Here is a 10841-nt window from a genome sequence, read left to right as displayed (position 1 = left end):
CTACCAACTAAACCACAACTCCAACTCCCAGCTCTTCTAATAGGATGCCAGACTGCACAGCCATGCCTCACTGCACTGCCCTGGACTACTGATTCCCTGGGGAGAATGTGTCCTTTTCACATAGTACAGAAGTTTGAAGGGGCTCTTTGATGATAGCCATCTAATCTGACATCCATTTACACAGCAGACCTTTATGAAGACCTACTATGTGCTAGTTCTATGTGTGCAAAGATCCAAATATAGACTCGAGTAAGCTCACCGGGCCCTGGCGGTGTGATTGGTGCAGGGCCTGACACTCATTTTGGATGTCATCTACTTTCACTGTATACGAGTGTTCCTCTAAATGCAAACCTTGGTGTCTAAGAGGCAGTATCCAGAAGAGCTCTGCTATCAGTGTCCATGATTCCTCCCACATATGCATCGGAGAATCTGCAGAGTGGCCCAAGCAGACTGTGCTGCCTCCAGCTCCCTCTCTTTCAATTCTTTGCTTCCAAGCATTTTAGCCAGGACCTCTGCAGACACAACAAATGTAAATCTTTGCGAGAAGGATTTTTTTTTTTGTATGTGTGTGACTCCTCAGGGCCACTGTATATGATGTCAACAAGGTAATGGAATTGGATGGAGCTGAAATCACCAGGTCATGTGCCCTTGGGGTTATCATCACTCAGAAGGAGGTTTTTCTACCTTGTCATGGGTGGGCATGCAGCGGGATAACCTGCCTGCATTTGTCATTTGTGCAAAGGCACCCCAGAGTTACTGGGGACCCGCCTCTCTCTCTCTCTCTCTCTCTCTCTCTCTCTCTCTCTCTCTCTCTCTCTCTCTCTCTCTCTCTCTCTCTCTCTCTGTCTCGGGTTTTCAAGACAGGGTTTCTCTGTAGCTTCAGAGCCTGTCCTGGAACTAGCTCTTGTAGACCAGGCTGATCTCGAACTCATAGAGTTCCATCTGCCTCTGCCTCCCGAGTGCTGGGATTAAAGAAGTGCCAATACTGCCTGGCAGGATTCTGATACTTCTATCCTATCTAAACCAACCCCATCTCCCACTACCAAATCATCCAGTGCCTGTTGCAGGAGATTTCCCCATCTTAAATGTCAGAAAACCAGAGCTGACCTCAGAACTGGTCCTCTAACTCACAGACTCTTTGATCCACTAGGAATGGAGCACATTGTGCTTTTGTTTAGACAAAACCCTTCATTTTTGAGGTCATAGCTGTTGGGCCAGGCAAACCAGAGGTTCCATGACAGATAGAAAGTAGGAAACATCTTACATTTGTGGCCATCAGGTGTTTTCTAAGAGAAACAAGGATCCACTGTGCATGGGAGGAGTGGAATCCTTCGCTCTCATCACCCAACTGAGCCCATGTACCAGGGGACAAAGGTGCAGGAGGAACCAAGGACTACCCCCAATCAACAGTTCAAGGAGACAAGGACATCCACAGAAAGACACTCCAAAGACTTATTGGGATCATAAGACGAATAGATTTAATCATTCTTGTTGGAAAAACAAGACATAAATTAGTGTAATATATAATTTATATATTTATGTAGTATATATACTATATACAGACATTAGAAAATGTTCCCTCTCCCTGAGGCAGAGGGAGAGGTGAATGGCAGCGATGAAATGACAGAAGGCAGGGTCTGAGTGGCGAAGGTATAGGTAGGATCAAGAAGTTGGGAGAAGAGGAAGACCATGCCAGAACTCTGCTGGCCGTGGTCAGGCGGGAAAGGGTTCCCCACTGGCTGCATCTCTGGCCCATTAAACATCTTGGTCCTGTGGGAGGAGAGACAGGGAAGGGAGGCTGGCTTCTGTAGAAGGGTGACCCTCCTCCTCACGGGGAGACCTTGCCACTCAGGAGGCTTTATTGCGCTGGGATTACAAGGATAGGCAGGGGCTCGGCACAGTGTACATCTTATAAAACTCACATAAGAACAAGAGATCTCACACAGTGATGAAACAGACCGACGCTGGGTGGGAGGGTGTGGGGAACAAGCAGCGATGGAGAAGTGGACAAGAAGCAATCTATACAGAAGAAACATTGGCTTTCTTTGCCCCCTACAGTAGGATAACTGTAGGGACTCCGTGTCTTCACTCCCAGAAGGGCTGGGGCGGGGTGGGGGGGGGGCGTGATGGCGGCAGCAGCAGCGGCAGCGGCAGCAGCGGTGGCAGCGGTGACAGTGGTGGTGGTGTTGGTGGTAGTGGAAGCAGCGGCAATAGATGAGTGTCAAGGAGGATACTAAACTGTGAATTCCCTTCCAGATGGTTCCAGAGAGGGAGAGGTGCAGGGCTGCACCGGGTAAGGCGCTCAGCTTCTTTTCTTAGAGACACAAATCCACAGGGTCAATACACAGCCAAAAGCATATACTCAGGATTAACATGTCACGCTAGCTTCCAGAAGTTTAAGATATAGTCATCAACACCCCCACCCCTCCCCCCTCCCCCCACCCCCCCATCCCATTCTGTAGCTACGTCAAACTCCTAAGGACAGTCTATCTGGTAGAGATGTTGAAAAAGGAGCCACACACCTCAGGCAACAGCTCCTGCACAGGGCTGGGCTGAGCCGGGCAGGCTCGGACACCTGCGCTGGGTCTCCCCAGAGCAGACATTTTCACCAGGTACCTTACCCAAAACAAGTGAAGTGATCTCAGAGGCTTGCTCCCTAATGGACTGAGCTGTCCTGCCCATCAGTGAGGGACAGGGCACTTTGGGGATGGCTGGTATAGAGCTATTGAACCTGGGAGCAAGGGCTCCCAAGGCTGCCAGCCTGTTGAGCCAGCCACTGACAGCCCATGGTGGCTATATTCTGCACATCTCCTACCTGGGCACTGGCCCTTGAAGTGGCTCCTGCCAGGTGCAAGGGAGCCCATGGTAGGTGGGAGCATCTGGAACGAGCGCCCTCTCTCCTTGGCTTGGTGCTGTGGCCTACTGCTATTGTCACTGCCCTCTGCGAGGCAGCAGATGCTAGGAGGAGCTCCAGGTTCTGACTCCCCTGGTGCCCAACTCAGAGCAGGAGGTGAACCTGACGTCACCTACCCGCCCCAGAGAAGAGATAAAATACAACTCTGTGGTGGGCGTAATGGCGAGGGGCCTTTGCCCTCACAGTGACGCCCAGAGGCCAGGAAGGGGTGAGGACACCCAGGGCAGCAGCTAAGCCTGCAGCCCTTAATAGAGAGCCTTGGTCTAGGGAGTTTTCACTCCTCAGAGACTGTTAGGCTCTTGGACCCTGACTGGCCCAACACACACACACACTCACCACGAGATGCAAAGACCACAAAGCTCAAACCTGGGACCAATGGGTGGGGAGGGGACAAGCCTAGGCAAGTGCCCTACTTAATAAAGGTTTTAAAGGAGTGTGTGAATGTGCTCATAACAGGCGATGATGGGGAGCCTGGGGGGTGCCCTGTGGCTGCTGGCAGCGACAGTGGTGGCAGCGATGGCTGCTGCTGCTGCTGTTGTTGCTGTTGCTGTTGTTGTTGTTGTTGCTGCTGCTGCTGCTGCTGGCTAAGGTTCCTGGCTGTGGACTCCTCAGCTGCACGCAGCAGGAAGGTGTAATTCCTCACGACCTCTTCTACTTTGGCCAGCAGCTCCTGGCGCTGGGCCTCCGAGCGCACGATGAACACCAGCCGCACAAAAGTCTCAATGAGGCTGCTCAGCACCTGGAAGCTGCCTGTGATGGCCGCCAGCATGTGAGTGGGGCTCTTGTCCACATTGGCTACTCGGCGGCAGGAGGCCCGGAGCTCCTTGAACTTGAGAGCTAGCTCAACCTTGTACTCAGAAATCTGAGAGACATAGGGCTTGGGGGCACGTGCCTCGGGGCTGGCCACACACTGCCGCAAGACTGTCAGCAGCTCATTGGTGTCCAGGCGGGCTGCCAGGAAGCCGTCAGGGAGGCCATAGGCGTGAGCCCGTAGCGCATTGATTTTAGCCAGGCTCCCCTCAAAGGTGGAAACCCGAAGGTCGATTTCCTGGGTGTGGGAGGCCTCGGGGCTGCTGCTGCAGGTGGCGGCATCCAGGACCTGCAGGGTTCTGCTAACCACAGGCACCACCTGTTCATCCAACTGCATGCCAGGCAGAATCTTCATGGGAATGGAATAGGAGAGTTCGTCCTTGCCGTCGCTGGCATCGTCTGCCATGTCGCACTTGCGGTAATAGAAGCAGTAGCGGATAGAACAGCACTTGCTGGTTTCACTGTCCTCGTCTAGATCGGCTGGCCTGCGGTATACCTCCTCTGGCAGTGAAAACACAGCCATCTGCCTGGGGCCTTTGCTCTCAGGGGCCACTTGGACGTAGGAGGGCTCTCCAAGAGTTGGTGACTCTGCACACTTGCCTTTTGGACCCAAGGCTAGCGGGAGGCCGGTATCTATCTCCTTGACCTCTCTAGGCAGCATTCCCAAGGGTGGGTGCGGGTAGACATCTGAGGTCAGGGAGGCCCTGTCACCCTGGTCCAGCTCACTGATACTGTAGTGGCGCATCAGTTTCCTGTAGTTGGGGTCTCCCAAACACTCACCCCCGGAGGCACAGGTGCTCAGGCAAGAAACACCACTCTCAGGGTCTGACCGGCACTCACGGGACTCCAGACTGGTAGAACGGATGTGCTGGGCATTGATGGGACTACCAAGGCTCAAGCCTGGGCCAGCCTCTGGCTGCCTCTGGGTAGGCAGGACCCTCTCCCTCTCCCGAAGGCCAGCAGGCACTGGGATCTGGGCAGCTTGAGGCCGTCCTCCTCGGCAGATGCGTTTACAGTCACAGCTGCGTCTCTGTTCACGAGACATGCCAGGTCCCTGTTGCACAGGGCTACTGCGCAGCTGGCAGCTGCAGCGGCCAGGTGCTGGAGGTTGCAGGTACTCTGTGCCTGGAAGCTCCCCCTGGCTTGGTGGTTTTAGAAGTTCTTCAAGGAACTCCAATTCATACTGCTTTACCTTCTGCAGCTGGGCCTGTCGCTCATCTGTTTCTTTCTTCTGGCGGGTAGGGAAGGTGGCAGAGAATAAGTTGCGCAGTCGGAAAGGCCCTCGGGATGACTTGGGCTTTGTGGGGCCTTCAGAGGCCACGTGGGCTCCATCCAGGGTTGTTTCAAGTTTCCTAGAGGGCATGGTGCTGACCTGACGGCCGGTGGCCAGAGGCCTCAGTGGGCTTTGGCCTCTAGGATGATAGCTGGGGCTGGGGCCACGGGACAGGCTGCTGGGACTGTGGCTTCGAGCCTGGCAGCTAGGGCTGTGGCTTCGAGCCTGGCAGCTTGGGCTCTGCAGAGCCATGGGATAGCCAGCCCGGGGGACCAGGCTGGTCTCCTCAAACTTGCTGCTTTTGGTTATGCTTTCCAGCTGCCCTTTCTCCCCAAGGCCAGAGACTGTGCTCTGTTTGTTAGGGGGAGGCTTAGCACCCTCTGGTCCAAGCTTGCCTGCTACCTCCCCGGTAGCTTGCTTGCCCACCGAGTCTCGACTTGCTCTGGATAGATAGCTCTTAGGAGGGAAACTTTGAACAGGAAACCTGTCCTCTTGTAGGGAAAGGTGGAGGTTGTCAGCCCGACTGCTTGTGGACGCTCTGGGGCTGGCAGAGACCTCTGTGCCCAGCTGCTGCTGAGAATTCCGTGTGGTCTCCAGGGCACCAGCGTTCATTTTAAACTTCAGATTCTTGTTGGCATTGCTGCTCATCAGGCTAACTTCCGGCCTGCCCATGGTGACCTCAGGCCTCCCCATGCCAGCCTCTAGCCTTCTCTCCCCCCTGTTGGAGGGTGTTGCCAAGGCTGTGCCAGGAGTGGCTAGATTCTTACTGTGTACTACCTGCTGTAGGGTAGCCGAGATGATGGCTGGGGTCACATTGCCTTTGGGGTCCAGAATAAGCTTAGGGCTTAACCTGACTTCCTTGGGCAAGTTTTCCCTTAGCTCTGAGACCTGCTCTTCACCGAGGGATGGTGTGGCTGCCCTCAGTGACATCTCTAGGCCTGCCCTAGTGTGGCCTGGCCCTTTGTCCTCAGGAACTGGGGGAAGCAGGCTCAGTTTCTTCTGCTCACTAAGTTGTGGGGACAGTGCTGGGTGCACAGCCAGGGAGTATGTTCTCTCTCCCTGCACCTGGGCTTCTGACTGAGGCAGCTTTCTCCGGGCACCAGGGGGGCCAGGACTCTGGCCAGTGACAGCTGGCTGGAGGGATGGGTTGGGATCTGGGGGCCCAAGGGCATAAGGGGCGGTGAGAACAGCCTGAGCTGAGCAACTCTGGATTCTGAAGGGCAGGTCCTTTCGGGCAAGGAGGCTGTCCTTGTTGAGGTGCTGGGCCAGGAAGTAGGTGGCGTTCTGGTGCTGCTTCATGGCCGACATCATCTCGGACATATCTGTGAGCTCTGAAGAGTTGGTTTCATGGCCCGAGTCCAGCGATGACTCAGGAGTGATTGTGGCCAGCACAATCAGACCTGGAGGAACAAGAATGGGACTTGTCACATTTACTAGTATCGAGGTCTTTTCCAACCATATCTCGAGTTTTCCTGGAGACGTGGTAGGTAGCAGCAGTATTTCACGCTGGGGAAAACCCAGTCAAGCCAGAGAAAACTGTAGGGCTGAGGGGGAGGAGCCAAGAAGAGCACTCACAAAGCGGAACAAGATGTGAGAAGGGGGTGTGAAAGGTTGGAATCCAAAAAAAGGAATACCAAAAAAGAAGATCTTGGCAGTTTGGTGGTAAATTAACATGTAAAACAACATGCCAATCAATGCTGTTTTTAGATTCAACAGCTAGGAAATTTCTGTTAATTGTCCTGAAGAGAGTTGGCAAAGAGAGGTGCTGTTCGGCTCCTCCTCATCTGGCCAGGCCTGTCTACAGTTCTTGCAGCTGAGGCCGTTTAGCCGAGCTTCTCTCTCTGGCAGTCATGTGGGCCTTGGACCTGGAAACCAGTTTGGGAGCACCTGATGATGTGTGAAGACCAATGCCAGCCTGGGTTGGGGACAAACATTCAGGGGTCTACCCAAAGATAAGGTTTTTAAAAAGGGGTGTGTGTGTGTGTGTGTGTGTGTATGTGTGTATGTGTGCCTTTCAGGAGATGGATTTGTAAGCATCTATCATAAAGAATAACAAGCATGTAGCATGGTTCTCCTACCAATTAGGAGTTAACAGATAGCTACTGATTACTGACCCCTCACTGTGTGAGGTAGTGCAACTAAGTGTTCTGTCTGAGTGATGTCATTTAATCTTCATGCCGTCTGATGCAATTTCCATGGTGACACACTGAAGAGAGTAAGTGCCTTGCCATGAGTCGCACTGCCTGTGAGTAAAGAAACTAGGACTCCGTTGCATGTGCTTCAGAGTTCATGTTCTCAGACAGGCTAAAGACCCCAGCCCTGAGTAGAGATGGCTCTTGGCAGTCCTGATCACAGGTCATTTTGGAAATTAACTGGTCTTTTGGAGCATGCTGCTGTCCTTTGTCTGTTTTCTGGATCTCTTCTATATTCCTGTTCCTCAGCCCTGGCCTTGATCTATAGCTGTTCTGGGTTCCATGTGCAATAACTGTCTAGAGATGTGTGATCATGAGGGACAGAGCTCTAACTAGAACTGCATCTCTTCTCCGTAGCTTCCTTTTTCTTAGACCTAAGCTATCGCTGCCAATTCATTGCCTTTGATATGCCATCGCCACTCAGACAACTGTTTGAAAAGAAGCAGTGCTGCCTACTGGACATTCCTGGACCAGAAGAAGGAAGAGTCAAGAGGAAGGAAGACTGGGCTCTTACCTGCAGTCTGTGGGGGTGGAGGATGAGGTCCATCCTCTGAAGCAGCCAGGGCTTCTAGAGCCTGCAGAGTAGACACCAGCGCATCATCCAGCTCCTGGGCATGATCTCGTACTGTCCGGGTCTGTACACTGTCAATCAGCGTCACTGGAATCTCATCATACAGGAGCCCCCGCAGGTGACGTCCTTGCTCCTGACTTTGAACAGCTCTGCGCTTGGGATCATCCTCATCAGAGCTGTTGTCTCGGAAACCAGGGGGTGGAGCTGCAATGGCAGGCAACAGAGAAGTTGTCTCATCTTCCTCTTCCTCCTCTTCCTCACTTCCTGGTGGTGGGAGGGACATTAAGTCTACCATATTGTCCCTAGAGGATCCAGGCCTCCCACCTTTTCGAGGCCCCAGCTGCTCCTGGAGTTTGACTTTGCAAGAGTCACAGTAGAAATTCAGGGCTTCAGCCCCAAGGGAATTGTCCAAAGTGTAGGACCGGGCCCTGCTGGCACAAGGCTCATGGTCTAGGCTGGCTGCATCGAAGGCATCAGGAACCATCTCATAACCTTGGCCAGAGCTTTTGGATGTGGGGTCCGATTTGGTCCGGGGTCTGGTTTCTTCAAAGAAGATTAGGTTCTCGTTGACATCTGTCCTGCTTTCTTGCTCCTTCCTTTGTTCCCGCATGTGGAGGTAGCAGAAGCTGACAAGCTCAGGGTCGGCAGGTGGGGTCGTGCATCGGCTTGACTTCCTAGGGCTGGTGCCCACGCTGCCCACATAACTACTCTCCTTTTTCCCCAGGTGACCCCCAGTGACAGGGCGGTGGGCGCTGTGCATGTGATCTAAAACCCCAAAAAAATGCATGGTTGAGTCTGTTGCTGAGGATGGTAGTGGAGCCCCTTCGGCAGAGAGAGAGAGAGAGAGAGAGAGAGAGAGAGAGAGAGAGAGAGAGAGAGAGAGAGAGAGAGAGAGAGAGAGAGAGAGAACTGCTAGAGGTTAGGGAGAGGGGATCAGTTGGACCATGTCACTGCTGATACTGAAAGCAGAGTGAATAGAATGTGATAGCCAGGGATGCAAAAGTCTTATCAGCTCTGAAAAGGGAAAATGCTTTGAGGTCAGATACCACAGGATTCTTCCATGGATCTGGCTGTTTGAGAGTCCGCTGGAAACATTCCTAAGGAGAGGAGGTTTGCTTTATGTTTAGGTTAAGATCTGTTCCTGACGGGGGAGTTGGGAGGACCTTGGTCTTAGCATAGAGTGGGGAACCCTGATGGCTCCTTGGCCTTGAGAAGGAGGGAGGGGAGGTATGGGTGGAGGGGAGGGGAGGGAAGGGGGAGGAGGAGGGGAGGGAGGGGGGAGGAGGAGGGAAGGAGATGGAAATTTTTAAATATAAAAAAAAATAAACCATGAAAAAAAAAAAGAACTACACTAAAAAAAAAAAAAAAAAAAAGATCTGTTCCTGTTTCTGTCACTGCCCCCATCCCTTTGTGAAGCCATACCTACTGCCAATACTCTGTAGCTCTCCTGTTACCTTGGATCTCTTCTAGTCCAAGAAACTGATATGAGAAGTTACTGTTTGCTGAGAAGGTGTTAAACCAGCTAGTACAATCTGAGCATGGTAGCTCACACTAGAAGACTGATGGAGAAGGACTGCCATGTGTTTGAAGCAACCCTAGGCTCCACCATAAGCTGCAGCCTGGGCTATGATGTGAGACTGTGTCTCAAAAACCAAGGAGACAAACAAACAAAAAAATCAAAACTAAGCTGGGCGGTGGTGGCGCATGCCTTTAATCCCAGCACTCAGGAGGCAGAGGCAGGCGGATCTCTGTGAGCTCGAGGCCAGCCTGGTCTACAAGAGCTAGTTCCAGGTCCAAAGCTACAGAGAAACCCCGTCTCGCAAAACCAAAAAAAAAAAAAATAAATAAAAAATCAAAATTAAACAGACAAACCTCCAACCTGGCTAGTACAAGTCCTGAGCACTTGCATTTCAAAAAATGCCTATGCCAGGAGCCCATCAGAATTTGTAGTGTGTAAGAGAGGTATGGTGGGGAGTTATAAGTGGAATGAGCAATGGGACACGATTCCTATAATCCTTAAAGCTTATTACTGTCCTGCATTCATGCTCTTGATAGCAGGTATGTGCATCTGAGCCCTATCCACAGCGAATTCTATCTCTGAGTGGGTTCTCTAGCACACTGTTTTGGGAACTCATCTCACGTCATCCACGAGGCTACACTCAGACGATGCGAGCCTGCTCAGCTAGCTGCAGACAGGTGAAAAGCCCTCACAAAGCTGGCCGTGATGGCATGTGCCTGTAATCCCAGATCTTGGGAAGTATAGGTTAGAACGATTAGGAGTTCAAGGAAGTCCTCGGCTACACAGTGAGTTTGAAACCAGTTTGGGATTCAGATGACCTTGTTTCAAACAAACAAACAAACAAACAAACAAACAAACAAACAAAACCAAACTAACTAATCAAGACACGATAAATTAAATGTAATCCCATTCTGTTTTCCCAAACCAGTGAGGCAGGTATCAATATCCCCATTTAACAAAGGAAGGAACAGACTTTAAGGTCACATGGGTTGTAAGTGGCAACCTGAGATTGAGTCCAGGTTGGAGAGACTTCAGAATTTGTATAGCTAATCATCATGGTGGCCAAGGTATTGGAAAACCAAACATTAAATGCTTTTCAAACTTTGAATGCTTTTCAAACTCCAGATCAAGGCCAGATCAATGTGTCAGTATTACCTCTCACTAATACGTATAACTAGGACAGAAACATAGTACAGGCATCCAGCAACTGAGTCCCAAATACATGGTGGTAAAACTGGTCTGAATTGAAAGAAGCACATGCAATTTGAGTAGTTAGAGTCTTAAGAATACTATGTTTCCGAAACTGGCCTTGAATTCCTGACCCTTTTGCTTTCACCAGCCAGCACTGGAGAGACTGAGGCAGAAAGATAACCATGAACCAATCAGAGGCCAGCCTAAGCTATATAGTGAGTCCTGGGCCAGTCTTGGCTATAGCGAGGCACTGTCTTCAAAATAAAACAAGGAGAAAAGGAAAAGGAGACCAGAATACCCCTCAGCTCATTCTGAGGCTAGTATTATCTTAATACAAAAAAACAAAGAAAGACATCACAGTTAAACTATAG

At 51.5% G+C, this 10841-nt stretch overlaps 1 protein-coding gene across 1 annotated transcript in view; it reads right to left on the bottom strand.

Annotated features, from left to right (window-relative positions):
- Positions 1–3323: 3323 nt before the first annotated feature.
- Positions 3324–10841, bottom strand: part of Frmpd3 (FERM and PDZ domain containing 3) — a 71613-nt gene continuing 64095 nt past the window's right edge. The window contains exons 13-14 of the mRNA XM_038317450.1: positions 7704–8525; positions 3324–6397 (exon numbers count right to left, since the gene is read on the bottom strand). Coding sequence (XP_038173378.1) covers positions 3324–6397; positions 7704–8525 — 3896 coding nt within the window. The remainder of the gene's footprint in view (positions 6398–7703; positions 8526–10841) is intronic.

This window comes from Arvicola amphibius, chromosome X, assembly GCF_903992535.2.
Source record: "Arvicola amphibius chromosome X, mArvAmp1.2, whole genome shotgun sequence".
NCBI classification, from domain to species: Eukaryota; Metazoa; Chordata; class Mammalia; order Rodentia; family Cricetidae; genus Arvicola; species Arvicola amphibius.
This window is presented reverse-complemented; position numbering and strand designations above follow the sequence as displayed.